The sequence below is a fragment of the Barbatula barbatula genome (genome assembly GCF_947034865.1).
Source record: "Barbatula barbatula genome assembly, chromosome: 23".
In the NCBI taxonomy this organism is placed as follows: Eukaryota; Metazoa; Chordata; class Actinopteri; order Cypriniformes; family Nemacheilidae; genus Barbatula; species Barbatula barbatula.
The window spans coordinates 7,337,074-7,360,468 of NC_136786.1; the positions used below are offsets into that span (position 1 = coordinate 7,337,074).

General features: G+C 39.9%; 1 protein-coding gene across 1 annotated transcript in view; it reads right to left on the reverse strand.

Moving 5' to 3' along the window:
* Positions 1-621: 621 nt before the first annotated feature.
* The window catches only part of LOC306911998 (NXPE family member 3-like), a 32,040-nt gene continuing 9,266 nt past the window's right edge, over positions 622-23,395 (reverse strand). Inside the window, exons 3-8 of the mRNA XM_079487746.1 lie at positions 3,210-3,551; positions 2,617-3,032; positions 2,467-2,537; positions 2,160-2,363; positions 1,544-1,884; positions 622-1,068 (exon numbers count right to left, since the gene is read on the reverse strand). Of these exons, the coding sequence (XP_079343872.1) occupies positions 871-1,068; positions 1,544-1,884; positions 2,160-2,363; positions 2,467-2,537; positions 2,617-3,032; positions 3,210-3,551 (1,572 nt within the window). The 3' untranslated portion in view covers positions 622-870. The remainder of the gene's footprint in view (positions 1,069-1,543; positions 1,885-2,159; positions 2,364-2,466; positions 2,538-2,616; positions 3,033-3,209; positions 3,552-23,395) is intronic.

Below are 23,395 nucleotides of genomic sequence, written 5' to 3' on the forward strand. Positions count from 1 at the left end.
AACGACAAGCAAATTATATTCATAAACTAATGAATATTCAATCCATTTGAGTTAATTATTCCCCAAAACTCATAGTCGCTACAACTGGTGGAGAACGCGGGTATAACACTACAATGGCAAATTATGAGAGTTTAAATGAACATTTCAAAAGCAAGCGAGCGAGGCCAAATAGCCAGTTAATAGCTGGTTAACGCAGAAAACTTATGGCTGTGAGGGTTTGGGATTGCACACTTGCAAAATAATAAATACATAAACACACAAATATTTCTTTGTGTTTATATTATTTCAGCAAGCCCTGGTAAATACCATTTCTACTATTTCTAAAGCGTATCTTTATAATTAACATTTTATTACAAAGCTTTTCCCACTTTATAACGCAAGGTAGAGCAAATACATGATTCTCTAGATATCAATATCAACCTATTCAGCACTTGCAAATGTAACCTCCAAAGGTATAATTCGGGGAACACGCATAGAAAAGGTATAACTTGAGTTAAGGTGTGCCTTAAGAGATATTAACTAGCTGTTTGGCTAGTTATTTTTAGGGTACACGGCTGAGTGTTAGCAAACAATATGTCCTGAACGTACAAGATACTGAAATGTCACAGAAGTGCATACATTAGTGACCACACATTTCATTTTATTTAATCAGGTACAATGCTCATTAATAACACATACAATATGTAAAATGCACCAGATTTAGCCAACAGTGGCTAATTTTCATCCATAGCCCTTTTTGAACATAACTTCAAATAGAGAACTTAAATTTAAATAAATCAGGACCACAACATGAAACAGATTGGGAGCTATCTATAGTTTAACTATCAATGCAACAAAGTTCTCCTAAATAATTTTTTCAACATACATGTATCAGGGATGGCAGATATGTGAGAGCAGCATGTTCATTTCATTAGCAATAATAACAGGACCTGGATGAATGTTTTCTTTTAGATAGTGACATGAAGTCATCTGCCAGACATCCATGTACATCACTCCACCAATATCACTGAACATCTCCCTCAATACTGTATTTAACTGCAGCACAAACCAGTCGCTTTGAAAAATGTTCTGGAACAACAAGAATCAGTGAAGAATAATTAGCTTGAGCTTAAATACAGCAATAATATAGGAATATTTAAATCATATATGAAAATATTAAAATGTACTCTTTTTACTGAAACGTAACTTAGTTCTCTACAAAGCTCTGCTCCGTCCATGCTCACATTCACAAGCATGTGCACGAACACGAACACGCACACTAACCAGTGGTTCTTTAACAGCTCTTTTCACAGAAAGACCTTTCTGATAACATATTTTTCATTTAGTAGTTAACTGGTTTAAATTGCTTTGAGCCAATAAACAAATCTCCGAGATGCTTTTCTTTCTGTAAAAGTCTATAAAATATGTAATTCTTTACAGAAACCCACTTGAATCAAGTATTTAGTTCTATGTCCTGATGTGTTTTCTGCAAATCTGCTTTGCAACAACTCACATAGTAAGAAATGCTATAGAAATAAAATAGAATACAGTGGATCAATTTTACCTTGAAATGTGCAGTGTTTCCAGACTTGATGATGACAGTAGTGTCTGGTGCTCGGCTTAATAGTCTGATAACAGCCTGTCGCATTTTGGCCACTTCATGGACATAAAATGTTAGTGGATGAAAAACCAGGTGGGCAAAAAACGTGAAGATGATGACTGCATGAGAACCACCAGCTATTTCATCAATGCCATTGCTGATATGATGCAGATCAGTTTTCAGCATTTTAGCAAATCGTAAAGGAACACTGTGTGCGCGCCAATGAATGATGATATTATTGTTTAATTCTACAGCCATCAGAGGTCCAATAGCGCGAGGAGTGTGCAGATTAATTCTTGTTATCCCTGAATAAATGTAAACAAAAATTAAACAGCACTCAAATGTGTAAATATGACTGCATTGCATGGAAAAAAGAAAGGCATCTGTAAAACAATTATGCTGGTCCTTACTCAAAATCCATAAAATCTTTCTAACCCATTTTTTTGTTTAGTTGTCTGTTGAGTATTGTCCCTCATGTTGATATGGGTGTTCGCATTAATTCTACCATGTTTTCAAATAAATGACAATGATTTCAAATAATGGTGTTTATCGAATCATAATTGCCATAAAAATGACTTGCCTGGTACGTTTCTTTCAAAATACTCAAACCACTGTCTTGTGGTAGAATCTCCAAACAGGTAAACAATCTTGTTTTTAAGACAATTTACCATTTGTGAAGCATTGAACAACTGATTGTTACAGATTAAAGACTTCCAGACATCTTTAAAGTAGAATCCGGCGGGAACTGGTGTGATCAAACCTGATCTGCATCTCTCCGTTTTAACTAATGCAAAGAAACATATTAATCCTACGTGTGCAGGGTGTTTACAAATTATTAATAGCTTTACTTATTTACATGATGTGTTTGCTATCACATATGGACATACCAATGCCTGCAGTGTTAGAAAGGACATTTATGATTGTTTTGTCTCCTGGTATATTAATATCTGTTAATTCCCTATGGAGAATGAAGGAATGCAATCAATAAAGAAAATAAATTCTAGAAAGATATTTGTTATGAATCCTTTTCAACTTACTTTGAAAAAACCTTTTTTTCAAATGCATTTAATGGGCTTTTCAAATCTCCTGCTTCATGATACACCCAGTTGTCACAGGAAAGTTGTTTTGGTCTGTCACACTGCCACACCGTCTCTGTTTTCACATCCTTATACTCGCAGCAGCAGTTTCCTTTACTCCAACTTCCACGAGAGCCCCATTTAAGATTACATTCCACTTTTTCACTTATCCTGGTTCCTTCGGGTCCTGGTCCTACAAAGTATCCATAATAGTGGCTGCGTGGGAATGAAGATGCCCAGTATTTTTTAAGAATCCACACAACTTCACTGGAGTGTACTAGACGCACAAACACCTGTGCTTGACCTTCCCATGGTAACAGAAGATCAACAGTGTACGTCCCATTACGATGATCTATAACTTTCCCATAAACACTTGCCTTCAATACAAAGATAGAGTTAATAATGTAATTATAATTGCATATGCATCTACTCTGTAAGCAAGAGCCAGAAGCCAACATACTAAAATGAAAGTCAAAACATTAACAACATAACCTTCAACAGATACTCTAGTCTGACAGTAATGTATTAAAACTCAAGTGTACTCAGAAACATACCTTTAATTTGGAATTGAAAAGCTTTACTTGGAAAAAATCCCCTCCATATGTTTTCAGGTTCTTGATGTGATCTCTGGCTGTGATGATTACACGGATCTTATCTCCCACTTTGTAAGTGTCATTGAGTCTCACAATAGAGAATGTTGTGTAGACTGGACTTGTGCTGAGATTCAGTTGAGTGATTTCATGATCTGGACCAGACCATTCAAGAGCCTTCTGTAGTCTATCCCACTCCTCCTGACTGATTCCCATGTCAGACGCTGATATTCTGGATGATGCATTTAGGTGAGCAGCTTTAGGACTGGGGGGATTCAATCTCACCACTGGCCATTTCCATGAGATCTATAAGAGAAAGCAGGATAGAAAAACTCAATCTGTCAACAATGTTGACAATGTATATTACTGTAAAAATGCATGTTAAGGTCTAACGAAGTTCCATTTATACAGATTTTCTTTGTTTAATTATGGAGCACATTTACATAAACAGTTAAAAATATTATTTTTAAGAGTCATTTTTCAATTTGAAATACTGAGAATTTTTTTTAAGAAATAAGGCTATATGAATCCCCATTATATAAATTATGCCATTGGCAACTACCATTATAGTGCATCACATTTAGTCATTTAGCCGATGCTTTTATCCAAGGGAAGCAATTGGAACAGCATAAGCGCAACAAAAAGCATAAGTGCAATCAAAAACTAGTCTCATTATAGCCTACCACTGTATACAGAGCTAAGTTGTAAAAATATAATATATATATAATTTTTTTGAAAGAGTAGAAAAGAGATTGAAGTCAGAACTGATCGGTCAGGTGTTGACGGAAGAGATGTGTTTTCAGACGAGCTTGGATGGCTACAGAATCTGCTGATCTAATAAGTGTCACGGAACGTGGTGGGTGAGAGAAGAACCCAAGCGCAGGCAGCAATATGGGGTAACAGATTTTAATAAAAGGGAACAAAAACACAAAACAAAAACCCACGAGGAGGTAAAAATACAGGGGACAACAAAGACAGCAAAAACAGGACGAAAACTCACGGCGGGTAACCAGCTGTAACAAAACGGGGCCGCTAACGCTGGGAGACAGCGTAATGACAAATCCTCAATAGAGCAGTTACACAAAGCATATGGTTACCGAGCAGTACGAGAACAAACGAGCACAAGACAATAGACAAGAGGGTATTATATAGGGAGACTAACAAAGGAAATAACGATGGGCAGGTGTGGGTAATGAGACACAGGAGGAAAGCTATACTAGAAACGAGAGGGGCGGGGCCAAATGACGAGACAGGAGAGAACGCATATTATGTCCTGATTGACAATAATATGTTTCTCTCAATCAATGATGATTTAGCTGTATATACAGCAGAAATTATAGGAATATGGATGGCCTTATTGTGGGTAGAGAGCAATAGACCTAAGCAAGCTGTGATTGAGGCAGACTCTGGCTCAGCTTTAATAAGCCTTAAACGTTGTCACTCTGAGTCTAGACAGGACATAGTATATGAAGTAATGCAATTAGCCAACAATCTGCTTAAGTCTGGTATTAGTATTACATTTATATGGGTACCAGCTCATATAGGTGTAGGAGGTAATGAATTAGCAGATAAATGTGCAAAGAAAGCAGCAGGGAAGTCTGATATAGAGTTGAATATTAAATACAGCAAAGCTGAAGTCAAAAGTATAATCAAAGCTAAAATAAATGAAAAATGGCAATTTGTATGGGATAACGAACAGTCTGGAAGACACCTGCATAGTATTCAAGGAAAGGTGGGGAGGAGCAGGAATACATGCAGAAGCAAGCAAGAAGAAGATGTGGTATCCAGAATGAGGCTAGGACATACAGGATTAAACAGAACATTAGTTACCATGAAAAAGCATGTTGATGGAATGTGTGAATATTGTAATAGTCAAGAGACCATAGAGCATGTAATTATGTTTTGTCCTGAGTACCATCAAGCCAGACAAAGATTTATCTCACAACTTGGGGAAATCCAGATGACATTAAATTTGAATGATATACTGCAAAGAGAATCAGGTGAAATTTGTTTTTCCTTTTTGTTTTCTTTTTTGAAGGTAACTGGGTTATTTAAAAGAATTTAGGAAAGTGTAGGATGACCATTTGATCCACACTCCAGTCCAGATAGTGGCGGTAATGCACCAAAAAGCTGGTTGCCAACCGCCATATAAAAAAAAAGAAGAAAGAAAGAATATGTTTCTCTCCACATAAAACACGTGGGTCTGTCATGATTCTGTCCCTAGACCAGAAAATCAAGACAAGACAAGACAAGAGAAGAGAAGGCAGAATCATAACAAACAGTAGGCAGATACTGGACACATAAGTGGAACAGATTCAGAGAAGATACGCGAGAGAGATTTTTTACCTTTTTGGGATGGCACCACAAGACGTTCGTTTGCAGAGCATGGGGATCTGGTGGCTACATACGTCTGCATAAGCGAGTGGAAGTCCAGCCAGTAGCATATTGCAGTAGTTCAGTCTGGACAGAACAAGAGCCTGGACTAGGACTTCCGTAGCATGCTTGGATAGAAAAGGTATAATTTTCCTAATATTGTAGATAATGAATCTACAGGACCAGGTGATGCTGGCAACCTGATCTGTGAAATAAAGCTTATCATCGATCACAACTCCCAGGTTTCTGACCTTTCTGGAAGATGTGATGGTTGATGAGCCCAGTTGAATGGAGAAGACGATAATCTTTGTGACGGCCAGGATTACAAATTTGACACCCTGTTCATGTAGTCACAGAAATGGTATTCAGTATTTGTTAATTTCTGGTGCTATGAGATTGTCTGGGTATTTATAATGTCGATTAAATTAATGTTACAATGCCTAATGATGATGTGTAGTACTGTCCGGAGAAAGTAGGGGGAGATGTTGTGTTGACTGTGGGGTTAAGGGTGAGTCGCGAAGAAGTGAGTATTACGAGAGCGACGCCATGATGTAAAGACGCACAACTTTGTCTCTCCTTATTTCTTTCTACAGGTGGGTGAAGCTGATCACTAAGGACATAAAACATTAGCGACTATGTTGATTTAATGTCTATGTTGAGAAATTAAGTAAATGTACATGTTTCACATTGAGTTAAACTGTTAACAAGAGATCGTGTTGAAGTTTACTGGCACGTGTGTGCGTTAGACGTAATGTGAATATCTAAAGGGAATAGCCTTTTTAAAAACACTGAAGACCCAAGGCAAAGTAATGTTTATTTGGCTAATTGGTTTATTTATGTTAGATTATTTGTTGATGTTTAGATATATTATGGTTTGTTTAATGATCACTAATACTAATGGAGAAGCAATTTAGCAGTAGAAGCGTACAGAATTGTGTAAGAGTACTAAAACTCAACAAGACACGATTTAAATACAGTGTTAAACTGAGAAATCGCTTTGTATTTACTTCCGCTCTGTCACGTGGTGAAACCGCGTGTAGTATTGTTCATTCGTTCGTTCTCGGGCTAGTTTAATTGGTTTGCTTTGTGTGCGCGTGTCATCTGAGGGCGGGGCCTGTTGAATTAAAGTAATTAGACGGTATTTAAAAAGCGTCTACCCACTGCGGCAGCGGTCGCGTGCAGCTCTCACCGTGTGAAGACCGAAGAGAGTAAAGACATCGACTCTACCTGCGCACGACTCCACCGAGCCCGGGACACCGACAGGGCACTTGAGTATTGCACTTCTTTTGTAGCTATTTTGTTTTGTATTAAGTTGCACTTTTTGTCTTACTTGTTTGCATTTAAACTTAATCCTTTACTGTTATCTTTAATGTTTCTCCCTATTTTCTTTCTGCTTCTCTTAAATATGTGTTTTAAAATCCTTTCTGTTATCACAACACGTAAATCATCTGCCGCATGCCGAAGGCGACGCAATGCTAATAATCTTCACAATGTTTCACTGCTATCCACTGCCCCTTCTACTTTCCCATTAGGATTGTGGAACTGCCAATCTGCTGTGAACAAAGCTGATTTCATTACAGCTTTTGTTAAACATTCTGGTCTTTCCGTTGTAGCACTTACAGAAACATGGATCAAACCAGAGGACTCTGCCACTCCCGCTGCCCTCTCCCATAACCACACTTTCTCCCACAGCCCTCACATCACAGGAAGGGGTGGAGGCACCGGTCTACTTATCCCCAAAGATTGGAAATTCAATCAGCTAACACCCATGTGTGACAACAGCTCCTTCGAGTTTCATGCTGTTACTATCACCCACCCTGTAAAAAGTCATTTTGTAGTTATATATCGGCCCCCAGGTCAGCTTGGACATTTCTTGGAGGAGCTGGATGTGCTTCTTTCATCCTTCCCTGAGGATGGTACTCCTCTAGTGGTACTAGGTGACTTCAACATCCACATTGGAAAGCCACAGGCTGCTGACTTCATCAACCTGACCGCATCATTTCTCCTCGAGCAGGTTTCCACATCAGCAACCTACAAGTCTGGAAACCATCTAGATCTGATCCTCACAAGGTACTGCTCCACTCATCACTCTCAGGTCACCCCGCTGCACACGACTGATCACTTCTTCGTCGACCTCACTGCTCCAGACATCGCAGATGTCCTACCGATGGTCACTTTCCGGCGCAACCTGCAGTCCCTCCCTCCCTCCTGTTTTTCCTCTGCTGTCTTTTCTGCACTCCCCCCTCTGATGAGCTCTCTCTTTTGAATACAAACAATGCCACAGATACTCTGTGTTCCACGCTTTCATCCTGCTTGGACAACCATGCCCTCTTGCATCTGGACCAGCACGTGCATCCCCGTCGGCTCCCTGGTTATCGGATGTACTGCGTGAGCATCGTGCCAGCCTCCAGTCAGCTGAGAGAAAAAGGCACAAGTCAAAAGACCCTGCTGACCTCTCTCTCTACCAATCTCTTCTCTCTACTTTCTCTGTAGACGTCACCTCTGCAAAAACAGATTACTACCACTCGAGGATCTGCAACTCTCCGGACTCTCGAACGCTCTTCAAAACCTTTTCTGCTCTCCTCTGTCCGCCTGCTCCCGCACCTTCATCAGAGTTAACAGACAGTTTTCTACTCCACCACCTGTCGAACCCGCCCACATCCCTGACACGTGTGCTTACCGCCTTTTCTCCTCTGTCTGAAGCTGATGTTTCCAAGGTCATAGGTTCCAATCACCCGACCACCTGCCCACTGGATCCCATCCCCACCCATCTCCTCCAGGCTAGGCTTTAATGGACTAGTTTGATGCACTTATGTATTTTGTTGCCTATGTTGTTATAATTGCTTCCAATGTTTCCTCATCTGTAAGATCTGTAAGTCACTTTGGATAAAAGCGTCTGCCAAATGACTAAATGTAAATGTAATACAGTTCAAATGTTTATATAGATTTATTTACAGTGGTTTGCTCAACTTTACAAGTATCTGCACATATCAGAGAGATTGTGAAATGTGGTAAAGTAAAGAGTGAAGATGTTGAGTGATGTAAAGAGTAAAGGAAATAGAAAACTCTGAGGAGAGTAAATCAACAAATGTGTATTGGTGTTGGGTCATGTGAGTCACGTGTAAGGTGGCAGAAGGATTTGTAATTGTGAGATACAATTGTTGTTGGATTATGTAATAAAGATTACGAGAGCGACGCCATGATGTGAAGAAGCACAACTGTGTCTCTCCTTATTTCTTTCTACAGAAAACATATTTACTGCAGCGTCGCACGGCAGGCGTGCTACACAAGCAGTTCTGTTTTTGCAAGGGTCAGCTGCAGGTAATGGTCCTTCATCCAGAGCAACCTTCATCCAGAGCAAGAGGTCGGCTAGGCATGCTGAGATGTGTGCAGAAACAGTCAGATCGTCAGGCTGAAATGACAGATGGAGTTGTGTATCATCTGCATAGCAGTGATAGGAAAAGCCATGTTTCCAGATGAGAGGGTCTTCACGCTCTTCAGTGATGGATGGATGGATGGAATGAGGTTACATGTGTTGTCGTCGTCGTCAGTAGGCCTATTATCATTAGTAGGCTATTGCTATAATTGGGAATTGGCACCAGACCTCTGATATTAATTTAGGCAAGGCAAGTTTATTTATATAGCACATTTCATACACATTGGTAATTCAAAGTGCTTTACATAGAAGAAATAAAAATATCAATTTGATAAAACAGTTAAGAAAAAGAAAAATTAACCAGTTAAGAATAAAAAATGAATAAAATATAGTTTAGAATAGAAAATAAAATTAAGTACAGCACAAACAGTCGGACGGACACATTCATTGAATGCAAAGTTAAACAGATGTGTTTTGAGTCTGGATTTGAATGTGACTACTGTGGGAGAAAATCTGATCTCTTCTGGAAGCTGGTTCCAGCTGCGGCTCGCATAATAGCTAAATGCAGACTCTCCTTGCTTGGAGAGAACCCTTGGTATTTCTAGCTGATGCGATCCTAATGACCTGAGTGTTCTTTTGGGTCTATATTCAATGAGCATATCTGCAATGTATTAAGGTCCTAGGCCATTGAACGATTTATATACCAGTAATTAAACTTTAAAATCTATCCTATATGTAACTGGTAGCCAGTGTAAAGACCTGAGGACTTGTGTGATATGATCATATTTTCTGGTTCTGCTCAGAATCCTTGCCGCAGCGTTCTGTATGAGCTGCATCTGTCTTATGGTCTTTTTGGGGAGTCCATTACAATAATCCACCCTGCTGGTGATGAAAGCATGCACTAGTTTCTGGAACCAAAGCATCTAATTCTTGCAATATTTTTCAGATGATAGTATGCTGATTTAGTTATTGCTTTGACATGACTACTGAAGCTAAGGTCTGACTCTAGAGACACACCTAGATTCCTGACTTGATTTTTTGTTGTTTGACCTTTAGAGTGAAGGTACGCGTTCACCTTGAGAACTTCATCTTTATTTCCAAACGCAATGACTTCAGTTTTGTCTTTGTTTAACTGAAGAAAGTTTTGGCACATCCAACTATTTATTTCATCAATGCATTTGAGCAGGGAGTCAATGGGGCTGTAATCGTTAGGCGATAGGGCTAAGTATATCTGTGTGTCGTCTGCGTAGCTGTGGTAAGCAATTTGGTTATTTCTCATTATTTGGCTCATTGGGAGCATGTACAGGTTGAATAGGAGATGCGCAAGAATTGAGCCTTGAGGGACTCCGCATGTCATGGATGTCCACTCAGACTTATGGTCACCTATACTCACATAATAACCTCTTGCTTCTAGGTATGACCTGAACCATTTTAGGACTATCCCAGAAAGCCCCACCCAGTTTTCCAGCCTGTCTATAAGTTTGTTGTGATCGACCGTGTCAAATGCAGCACTGAGGTCGAGTAGGACCAGCACGGATAATTTGCCTGAATCAGTACTTAAGCGAATGTCGTTTACTATCTTAATTAGTGCTGTCTCTGTGCTGTGATGCGGGCGGTAAAAGTATCCGTTTGAGTTTAAGAATTTGTTCAGCTGGTTGAAGACAACTTTTTCAATGATCTTACCTATGATGGGAAGATTTGAGATCGGTCTATAGTTGTTTAATATGGTCTTATCCAGATTGCTCTTTTTCAGGAGGGGTTTGACAACAGCAGTTTTCAGGGAGTTTGGGAAACTTCTGTAGAGAAGCGAGGCATTTACCACATCAAGGAGATCTGCTTCTAAACTGTTTAACACACTTTTGAAAAAAGATGTGGGAAGTGCGTCAAGGGCGCAGGTTGATGTTTTAAGGTGTTGAACGGTTTCTTCCAAATGTTTGCCATCAATTTCTTCCTAATAAGACATTTCCTGACTTTCACAGGAGCAATATCATCAATTACACTTTTAAACTTCGAGTTAAAAGAATCAAGGAGAGAATCAACAGAGTCAGCAGATATACTTGGTGTTAAAGATATGGCCTACGTAAATAGTACACTAGTGTTCTCATTTAAGCATCTCTTTTTGACAGACAGAGATCTAACTTCAATGGTAGAGGAGATCAATATATCAAAGAAAATACAAAAATGATCAGATAGTGCTACATCCTTAATAACAATAGATGAAATGTTTAGACTCTTACTGATAAGTAAATCTAGAGTGTGTCCACGATTGTGTGTGGGTCCATGTACATGCTGAGTCAGGTCAAATGTTTTTAAAACAGTTTTGATTTATTTTGCCATATTGTTTTCTGCATTATCTATGTGAATGTTAAAATCTCCGGCAATAGAAAAACCGTCAAACTCTGAGGAAATTGTTGATAACAGTTCTGTAAAGTTCTCAGCAAAGGATGAAGAGTATTTTGGAGGCCTGTAAATAGTGATAAGTAAAATGTGAGGAGCACCTTTTAACACAATACCCAGATATTCAAAAGACGTGTAATTTCCAAATGATATTTGCTTACATTGATACACATCTTTAAAAAGAGCAGCTACTCCCCCACCTCTCCTAACTGATCTGCAGACACTCATAAAAGTAAAGTTAGGAGGAGATGCTTCATTGAGGACTGTTGCACTGCAGCTGTCTTCTAGCCAGGTTTCATTTAGAAACATAAAATCCAGGTTGTATGTGATTATCAAGTCGTTGACTAGAAGTGATTTGTTTTTAAGTGAGCGGATGTTTATATAGCAATCTTGCTTTGACGTGCATTGTGCACCAGATTAGTCAGGTTTGATGTACGACTATTGAAGGCCTTAGACTTCCTGTCATGTGATAGCACAGCAATAGAAAAAGATACAGGCACACTGGATTCTCGCATGTTCTGTAAACATTTGAGAAAGTTACTGTTATCATAGCGGGGACCCGACACATATCACTTCGAGCTGGTATTAGTTGTTTTTGGTTGACCTCGAGGAGATGGAGGAGGGTGTGGGCCCTGGCGTTGTGGCAGAGGCCGAAGAGCTCTCACAGGAGGAGGGCGAAGGCGAGCTGGGTCCGCAGGCTTTGGTGGCCGTGGGGCTAGTCATTTTTTGGTCGATATCTGGCGACTTCCAGCAAGTTTGGTTCCAGCATACACCAGTTTTTCCATTTTCTCTGAGAAGCACAGAAGTGGAGATGCTGGGGAGAGAGATAACGTGTCTGGTGAGAGAGGCTGTATCTCTGGTGTTATCAGAGGCTGTAATACGCTGTCCTGGTTTCCCTGGCTGTTTTCCTTCGGTGCTGAATCTTGGAGCAGTTCTAATATGTCACAGTCTGTCTGTGTTGAGCTTGGTGGGCAGGGCTCGGCTGAGATGGTGTCCATGAATTGAGTGGTGTTATCATTGTGTGGCGTGTCAGCCGCATGTCCAACCAGGTGCTGAGGTGAAGACATGTGGTCATTCATACGGTGTTCGGGTGTGTGTATGCCATTCTGGTTGAGTGGATTGGCAGAAGGATGACTGAGGGAGAAGTAGATATTGTCCTTAAGCACTCTTGAACCCAGTTTGTTTGGCTGGTGGCCATTCTGTTGAAACAGTTGCCTCTGACTCAAGAAAATATTGAAGTTGTCAATAAAGTTCACTCCTTTTATATTGCAGGTTTTTTGCAGCCATGTATTAAGCCCAAGCAAACGTGAAAACCTGTTTGTTCCTCTTGCTGGGATTTGTCCACTGATGAATGTTTGAACATTCAGTCTTTTTAGTGTTTCAAAGAGTTCATTGAAATCCTTCTTAAGAAGTTCTGACTGTTCTTTATGAATATAATTTTTCCCCACATGAATGATGAGTCTATTTGCGGTCTTATGTTTCATCAGAATGTTCTGAAGTTCCCTGTTTACATCAGAAGTTGTTGCTTGTGGAAGGCAGCACGTAGTTGTATCCCTGCTACTAATGTTTCTGATTATGGAGTCACCCACTATCAGACCCCTGGGCTCAGCTGCGCTTTGAGCTGAGTGCCGCTGTCTGTTTGACCTTGAGCGCCTGTTAAAATCAGAGTTAGCTGCTGGCTGATTTAGTCTGTGTTCGGACACATTCATCAAATTTGGGGATTCCTCATTGAATGATACTTCAAATCTGTTCTCAAGATGTATAGGTGGTGTTCGGAGACCAGTGTTTGCAGTCCTTGTAGCCGTATTTGGGGTAGAGGATGCTGCTGCGGCAATATGTGATACTCTTGACAGTCTGATGTCTCGAGTGCCTGTAGGTCTCGCTCCCTGTTTATGCAATCTATTTGTAAGTCGATCGGCTTGTTTCTCTACACTCAGAATGGCCGGTTGAGGAGTACTAAATTTATGGGACTCACCGGCTGTGTGCTGAGGGCGTCCATGACAGAGCTCTGATTTGTGTTCCGTCTGGTTTGGTGGTCCCACAAGTAACTTTGTTTCAAGAACTGCAATCCTTTGTAAAAGTTTGTGGCAGTTTATGCAGCAAGTAGATTCCAGAGAAGGCATTTTCTCTTATCCTTATGAATGTAGACATTTGCATTTTCTCTTCCCCGGAATGTAAGCTTTCAGTGGGAGGCTGGTCAAATAAGATAATTCAGATTTTTGTAGTAATACAAGCGTTTGAGCACAGTGCTGATTTGCTGAAGTTAAAATTAGGTGATAAAAGGAGATCAAATGTAAAAGTATAAAAGCGACAGAGTAAAGCGCAGAGAAGTAAGCAGGAGCGTCCGACTGCGACTTGACTCCTTCTCAGTAAAGCAATTTTATGCTTCATTATTTATGCTTCATTATTGTTATTATTACTAGGCCTAATAGTAGGCATCATCTAATTTTTTTACAGAAGCTTGCAGGTAGGTGATGTTAATGTGAGACCTGAGCCTGCTTTGCCTTGCAAAGATCCTCAATTCTTGGCTCAATGTTTGATAAACATAGCCTCAAATCATCCTTGATTTGTGCACGATTGCAGTATTTTGTTTTAAGTGCAGTCATTTTTGAGAATCCTGCCTCACACAAATATGTCGACACGAAAGGAAGGAGAATCTTCAAGGCGACGTCACAGAGTTCAGGATATTCCTGCGTCGATGCTGCCCAGAATGACGAAAGAGGGCGTCATTCTGGAGCTGAAGAGTTCCTTCAGTCTACTGTCACTCTTCAGCTCAATAAGCTGTTCCTGCATATCAATGGATAGCTCGTTTTCTGTGTACACAAACAGATCTCGAACACACGCAAAAGAGCGATAATTGTTTTCTCATTGCTGACAGGTGCTCAGACGCTGATTGAAATAGGGAAGAGAAATCGTGTGACGTGCCTGCATCAGTGATGAAGTCTGCAAGGCTGGGGAACATGTCGTAGTTCCCTCGACTGATGCGGCCATGCCAGAGGTCTAGTTTTTGTGTGAAGGCGTGCACTTTGTCTGCAAGGAGCAAAATATGAGTTTCGCGGCCTTGCAAAGACATATTGAGGCCATTCAAGCGGTCAAATATATCGACCAAATAGGACAGAGACGCAAGGCACATAGTGTCATCCAGATGCTTCGCCAGATCTGATTTGATTTCTGTCAAAAAACACTTCACTTCCACTCGCAGCTCATACAACCGGTGCAACGCCCGTCACCCTGGAGAGCCAGCGAACTTCAGTGTGCAGAAGCAGCTGTTCGTGCCCTGACCCCATCTCCTGGCAGAGGACCCCAAACAAGCGAGAGTTTAGCGGCCGTGATTTGATGAGATTTATCATTTTCATGGATTGGTTCAGCACGGAGTCAAAGAGAACCGGCATTTTTTTAGAAGCTAGTGCTTCGCGATGGACCATGCAATGTGTCCATTTCACAATTGGAGCTACTTTTTACGAACTCTATCAGTTGCTCTCTGATATCATTGGACATGTCTACAATTCTCCTAGCAACTGTGTCATTGGACAGTGGTACTGCACCGTGTTTGGCTGCTGCACTATCGCCTATCATTATTCTGCACATGTCTTGCGCTGCAGGCAAAATTTGAGTCTCTGCGATTGTATGCGGTTTACCCAGTTTACTGAATCTTTTGGCCACTACATACGATGCCTCCAAACACTGTTTAGACACAGTCCTGAGCACTGAAATGGTTGCCTGTTGCTGATGAAGGCCATCAAGCTTTCTTTTAAAATATTTAGCCGGTTTATTTTTAATGCCAGCATGCTTTGTTTCAAGGTGCCATTTTAATTTGCAGGGCTTCATACTGTCGTTTGCCAGCACCTCGGCACACACAACACACTGAGGTCTCAGATCAGCCGTGACTGTAAACACAAACTGCAGGTATGCTTCATCATACCTTCGAACCTTTTTTGCAGCCGGTGGTGTGTCGGTTGGCTTGTTGGTCCTCACAAGAAATTTCTCCATTTTTGTTATGTGTTTTCAATAAAGTTTAGGCAATATGTAACTGTGTGTGTGGCTGTTGAGAGATGTATCAGGGGCTAATCAGTCGGGACTTAGGCACGATCTTTAATTAAACAAACAAAATCATTATTTTGCAGACAATTCAGATTTTATTTTAATACTTGTAGTCCTTGTCTGTGTGTGTGTGTGTGTGTGTGTGTGTGTGTGTGTGTGTGTGTGTGTGTGTGTGTGTGTGTGTGTGTGTGTGCGCGTGTGTGCGCATGCTAGTCGCGTGGGTAGTTTTAGCTAAGTGTAGCTACTGCCTAGCAGTTAGAAAAAATTACTGGCTAGGGCTGATATTTGATCTAATCTTTAACAAGAATGTTTGTGGGTTTAGTCTTTAAAAAGACTGTTGGGATTTTGTAGTAAAGGATTGTATGTAAATTGAAATTGATAACAGACTAGCGAGAGCTGGCACAAGCGAACTTGGCAAGAGACTAGACTAGAGTGAATTGAGAGTTATGTCGCGAGTCAATTTAAATTCAGTGATTTATTTTTGTGTGAGAGTAGGTGAACATTTACACACCACTCTGTAAGACAGGGCGGGAACGGCGGCGGCCATGCGCATGCGCGATTCATTTGCAGCCTGGACGCGGAGGGGTGTGTGTCTTCTCTCTGCTCTGACTTCAGGCTGGGACTGCTGTGCGAGGCTACTGAGAGACTGGAGAGGGGCTCACGGCAGCACCCACTGCTCGTTGAGCACAGTAGGCCTAACAGCAGAGTGATTCGTTCTTTCGAGTCTCCAAACACCACAAAAGTCTCCAAAAACATGACTAAAAGTCGCTGGATTTGTCGCTTTTGACAAAAAAAAAGTCGCCAGTAGGATGATTTGTTTGTATTATAATCAGTGCTTGAAGTGGGGGGAACGGTGGCGGTACTCTCTTTGCATTGGCAAATCATGACATTTTTACAGTGAAAAACAAAACTAAAGTCTATGAGCGCAGAACACACAAATAAACTAAATTGACATACTGCAGTTAAATTTCAAAATGTGTTTTTATATTTATAACATTTGAATACAGTCCAGCAACATACATCACACGACCTGACGACCAAGAGAGCTGACAATTGACCATCATTTAATTTACCTTGATTGAAAATGTGACACTGATTTCATATGACAATTCAACAAACAAGTTAATAATATTAAGTCACTTAAATTTTAGATGAAATAATGTCTTGTTTTTTAAGCAGCGAAAATAGATCCGATGAATCCAAACAAAGATCACAGCAGCGCATCTCACAGCAACACTCAATCGTGTTTTGAATGATTCAGTGTTGTGAACGAATCTGTTAAATCAAAGATTCAGTGACCCATTCTCAAACATCTGTCTCATTCTTGATGAATCGGCTGTAGAACGAATCGTTTGAATGAACGACTCGGTGACTCGCTTAAAAAAAACGCTTATCACCTGCATTTGCGCTCACTATCTCACTATACTATTTTGTTAAATCTGTCCAAACACATTTAAATTTTTATTCAGGAGTTATGTTTATACAAAACTATAACTTTTTATGACAGTAGTTTAGTGATTAAAATTTTTTAAAAGATTAAAAAGTTATTTTCAGTATTTTTCGTTCCCTCCTGTAGCCTGATCGCGCCCCCCCCCGGGAGATTGTCTGTGTTCTTATCAATGTATCCCAAATTAAGTTTATGTGTGTGTGTTTTTATGACTTGGTAATCAAAGTTTAGTTTTGTTCTGGTTTTATGACCTGCCTATCTAGCCCCCACACCACCTGGCAAAGGCGAGGTCAAGAAAAAAATTGTTGTCTTGGTAATGTCAAGAAGTTGTCATGTTTATGTCTCTCCTATTATGTTAGGGGTCAATTTGACTGGCTATAGAAGTATTTGTGCTATAGAATATACATTTTTCTGGGGGTCGAGAGATGGCGCTCAAAGGTGGTCTCGCCCAGGGTGCAATTCAATGTAGAACCAACACTGCCAGCCGGACTCTCTTTCTCCCCATCCTTACCCTTACCCTTAAAGTACTCTTAAGGTAACTAATGTCACGAACCTCTACATAACATTACGGATGTTCTAAAAATGTTTTATTTTGGTTATGAAAGTGTTGGAGTTGAATGTTCTTTATATGACTTTAGGGGGACGTTACATTTTGGTTATTGTATGGTCACATTAGAACGTTACAAAGAGGACATTTGTGACCATAACAGAACGTTCTCACATTAACCTACTTTGAGTCATATAATGACGTTCCCGATATGGCATTAAGAGGACATTCTATATTGGTTATTCTATGGTCACATTAGAACATTACAAAGAGGACATTTGTGACCATAACCGAACGTTCTCACATGGTCCTCTTTCAGTCATATAATAACATTCCCGATAAGGCTTAAAGAGGACGTTCTATATTGGTTATTTTATGGTCACATTAGAATGTTACAAAGAGGACATTTGTGACCATAACAGAACGTTCTCACATGGTCCTCTTTCAGTCATATAATAACTTTAAGAGGACGTTTTGTATTCGTTATTCTATGGTCACATAGCAACAAAGAGAACAACAGAATGTTCACAAACAGTCCTCTGTTGTTCAGTTTCGTTCCCAAATGACTTCACGTCTATGGTAACAGGCGAAATCTTCCATTAAATAATGATAAAAATAAATTATAAACAAACAGTAAATCCTTAAATCTCATAATCCTATATTTCTGGACCACTGGATACTTGCCATTTTAAACCAATCACAAAAGTCCTTGGCGTTATACGCCCCAATAGCGAGAGCAGATGGGAGGGACATCCACCTATCCCAGCATCCGCAGATCCAGACTGAATTTGGCGGCATTTTTCTGTCAAGCAGCAACAACTTCTACGGTGAGTAACGTCTGCTAATTTGATTATCTCTCAATCAAGTATAGTTATTTAAGAACTTCTTGTGTTAGGTAGTTTACTTAACGTTACTTAATATTATGATAACATTTCGGTTTGTTCTGTGATGTCTGCCGCCAACTTATTTGGAAGAATACACAATTGTACAAACTTTAAATGAATAACATCGAATACTATCCAACATGCTGTGGCTGACATCAACAAAATAAAAAAGTAAGAAATACCAAAACCCAAACTAATACATAAGTAATCAATATTATTTGTGCGCTGTAATCCAAATCTTTACTGTGTGTTCACACCGAGCGCGAATGAGGCGTCAAGCGCGAGTGATTTACATGTTAAGTCAATGCAAAGACGCGAAAGACGCGCTTGCGACGCGAATTGCGTGAAACACGCGAATTGAGCGTTCGCCGTGCGAGTTGAGAAATCTGAACTTAGGCGAAAATTCGCGCCGCGTCAACCAATCAGGAGCTTGCTCTAGTAGTGAGGTGATTAAACGACGTAGCGAGCGGAGGCAGAAATTCAAAATGGAGGAGAAAACAATTATCGCCGTTTGTGGACACCCGGAGCTGTATGATTCTGGTTCCTATTTTTACAGAAACAGGAATAAAAAGGATCTTGCTTGGAAGAAAGTGAGTGAGGAGGTTGGAGAATCTGGTAAATTGTAAAAACACATGTCCGCCATTTCGGAATAAATGGGAGCCGCTTGCCAGGAGCCCCTCCCATGAGGCGAATTTGACGCGCGAATGAAGCGAGTAAACACAAAATGTTCAAGCGTCCAACTACTCGCGAATAGCGCGTTTTTGACGCCTCATTCGCGCTCTATGTGAACACACAGTTAGAATCCATGCGACTTCAAACTCGCAGCGACAGCATGAAGACCCGCGCTGACGCGCTCATTGCAAATTCAAAAAGTGATTCCCTCTTTAGGAAGCTAACGTGTTATTTGTGATCCGTTAATTTAAAACTTGAAATGTTTACGGCAGGAATATGCCGAATGGGGCGTTGCTTTTTTTTGTCTCTGAGTGCGTAAGTAAGATTTTGGACGATCGGTACTGGGTTCCTGAAAATTAAAATGCCCATTGTAATGTGTTAAAGCGTTGACACAAATGTATATAACTCACAATGTTATTTTATTTCCCTCTGCACATGAACAAATTAACAGCACACAGTTAATTCTCAATCACTCTGGTTTTCTACTGCTGCCCCGTAACCTAGCAACCACAAGGTTCAGCGTTAACAGCCAATCACATACACTTTTCGCCACACCCATATAGCTCTGTGCAGAACATTTTGCGGAGGATAGCTAGCATTAAAGTTTTAAAGTAAGCTTCTTACTGTTTTTTGTGCCCATTTTGTCCTTTGATTAGCAGTTAACATTAAATCTGTACTTAAATAAATTCAATGTTTTCATACAATTTATTTTTCTGTGCTTTTTAGATCCTTTCTTGAACTCTGGCCTGCTCACACAGGTTGTGATGTCGTCTCAAAAGGTAGGCTTATCTTACTAAATGATTACAGCAGCATACTGCTGACAGTCCAAAAAAATGGGATCAATTTCACATTTTAACGTAATTTTTTCCTTAATATGTTTTTCACCTTATAAAACATTTTTTTCATGTTATAGTAATATTTTTACACCATAAGAATGTACAAAATATATCGCTTTATATATTGTGTAAGGATTAGTTCACCCCAGAAATACAATTTTATGAATATTTCCTCACCATATAGTGCACTTCAGGGAGGCTAATGAGTTAAAAGTCCAAAATTGCAGTTTCAATGCAGCTTCAAAAAAGGCTCAACATGATTTCAGCCAAGGAAAAATTAAGAGGAATCAGCCATATGTATCTTTGTATACATCGTAAGGTCACACATGACAAATGTTTCCCTCAAAAATCATAATTTCTTTTTGAGGAAAGAAAGAAAGATATGAACATCTTTAATGTCATGGGGTTGAGTAAATTATCAGGAAATTTTTAATTCTGCAGTGAACTAATACTTTACAATTTATTTACAAATCCTGGTCAATTTTGTCCAATGAATATTAAAAGCAATGAAAACAATAGTCAAAGAAGGCAATGTTCCCCATTATGTGCCTGTAGTAGATATATCAGCATCAGCGTTTATGATGCAGATATGCCACCGATATACATTTAATTTTTTTACAGAACACAATGCGTGTAATGATCAAATGCATGTAAATTATGTAACTACCTAGCAGTGCACTCCGTTGTTTGCTACTGGGGACCAAGGTCACCAGTGACAGCAGCTGATCTCTGCATACACGTAAACATTCTAGAATGCATGTAGATATACCATATCTATGGCCCTATAATTTCTGTGTTCACGGAATCGCGGACGGAATCGCAGAAAACACCCCCCCCTTCAAAACACTGAAACCATGGCGAAGCGGCTCTCCACGGCTCTGCTTTCGTCAGCGAAAAAAATTATAAATTTGACGCTGAGTATACAAAGATACAAGCTGAGCAGTTCCCACATGACTTTTATGTGACCGGAGATCAGGGAGGAGCCCTACCTGAAAATGTAAGCAGCCTTCACCAACTTTTTACGACTAAAATAACAGTAAAGGGTAAAAATATAACCTATTAAGCTTTGCAAATTTCTTAAAATTTAAATATGCCGGTGCTGTATACAAGTCATTGCATGGTCTTGCCCCTCCCCCACTAAGTGCCTACATTAAAGCGAAAACAACAGACGGAGGCAGAAGTGTAACTAGGGCTTGTACGAGAGGGGACTGTGCGGTGCCTCGCAGACATACAGCATATGGCCAATGTGTACTATCGATTAAGGGGACAGAGATCTGGAACCAACTACCGGTTGCTGTGAGAGAAAGCCCGACCTTCCCCAGTTTTAAGAACCAACTTAAACATTGGCTTATAACAAACCAAACATGTGCTCATTAATAATACTTGGTGTAATTTAGATAAATGGATACGATGCACTGTACTACTGAGGGTAATTTTATGTATGTACAACAAACTAAATTCAGCATTTTTCAGCCACTAATTTGCACTTCTAGAAATGGATAACACACTCACTGCACTTTAAGTAGCACTCTACTATGTATGTGTATATGTGTGTATCAGTCATGTATGAGTATGCCATATTGGATGTCCTGTTTACTAATTGTGTCATTTCCTATACGTTGCTGTTAAGTGTGTGTGTTTAAATTTAGTCAATTCATGTTTAAATTATATGTTATAGCTGTGTTTCCTAGATATTGTTTGATGACTTCGCATAGGGACTACAAATGTAAAATAGCCTGGGGGCTAATTTTGGCATATGTACATTGCTGTAAAGCTATGTTCATTCATATGCATTGTCCCTTTTAAATAAATAAATAAATAAAAATAAAAAAAAAATATTGCCAAAAATTAAACGGAAAAAACTGAATTTGCAAAAATTAAAACAGACAAAATGGAATTTGGGAAAAAATAAAATGGATTTTATAGGGCCCTACATATCACTTATGTCAAGTACAAACACGATATACCGCATGGCCCTAGTTATTACAATACAATTTTTACTTTGTAAAATAATACAAATGCTTTTTTCTGGTTTGTATTATCGGAAATTTGCTTGCATACAAAATTAACAATCTTAAGGTTGGCTACAAAAAGTAAACATCATTATACCCATTTGCAGAGAAGAAAACACAGAGCTGTGTCACACAGCTGGATGCCTGCAGCAGACAGGAAAAGAGAATACAAACGGCTATGGCAAAGGGTTCAAAGGAAAATGAAAAATGTGCACAGCAAAAACGCTGGTCCTAGTACTTTGCTAGACATTGGAGCACAGAATCCCAGAGAGACTATGCCAGTCCAGGACTCAGGCCTAGAAAATGGAATGACTGGAGTATTTGATAGTGACAATGAGGAAATTAGGTTTTTCAATACTGGCATCAATGCACTCAATGGTCACACACCGCTACAACATACAATGGCTGTAGACACAGATAATATGGATAGAGAATCTTCTGGTAGCGAAATTGATGAAGTGTTTTTTGAGAAGACTGCAAACGTAAATATGCCCACTGAACAATTTTCTGAGGAGTTAAGGAAATGTATCATTGGCTATAACATCAAGCACAATGCTGCAGATGCACTGCTTAAAATTCTTAGGAATCAATGTCATAAAAACCTTCCATTCACTGCTAAAGCACTGTTAAAAACTGATCCGGTTGAAAGCCAAATGGTATCTGGAGTAGAATTAGTTAAATTTGGAGTGACTGAACTATTTATCTTGTGCTTGAATCGGTATACCTACAATTATGCAAGAGACATCTCTGAGCTTGAGATATCCCTCAATATAGATGGACTGCCCCTCTTTAAGAGCACTAGTAAGTCTTTCTGGCCTGTACTCTGCACTGTACATCTAAAACCAGCAAGCACATTTCCTTTGGCCATCGCCCTTACTGAGGCCAAGCCTAAATCACTGGACTTCATTAAAGTCATAGCAAATGAGCTAAGCATGGTTCTAATGAATGGCTTTTCTAGAGAGAAAAAAGAGTCAACGTGAGATTGAGATGTATAACATGTGATGCACTACCAAAAGCCATGCTGAAGTGCATCAAACAATTTTTGGGTTACTATGGCTGTGACAAATGCACCCAAAAAGGAAACTGGGTGGGGCACATAACGTATCAACAGGTGCATGACCTTATTTTGAGAGATGATGTCTCATTCAGAGAGCAACACCAGCCAGAACACCATCAGGAAAATACTGCATCCCCTTTCAGCAATCTCCCAATTGACATGGTCAAGTCTTTTCCTGCTGACTACATGCACCAATGCTGCCTGGGAGTGATGAGAAAAATGCTCCTACTGTGGTCACGGGGCAAGTCAGGGCATCGGCTATCGCCAGCTCAGCTGAGGGAGGTCAATCAGAGGCTAAGGAATTTGAGATGTGACATACCCCATGTATTTGCCAGGAAGCCACGCAGGTTGGATGAATTAGAGAGGTGGAAGGCCACTGAATTCAGACAGTTCATGCTCTAAACAGGCAAAGTTGTTCTTCAGTTTCTACCAGAAACACTTTACAGTCATTTCATGGTCTTTAGTGTGGCAATGTGTATACTAGTGTCTCCACATTTAACACAAACAT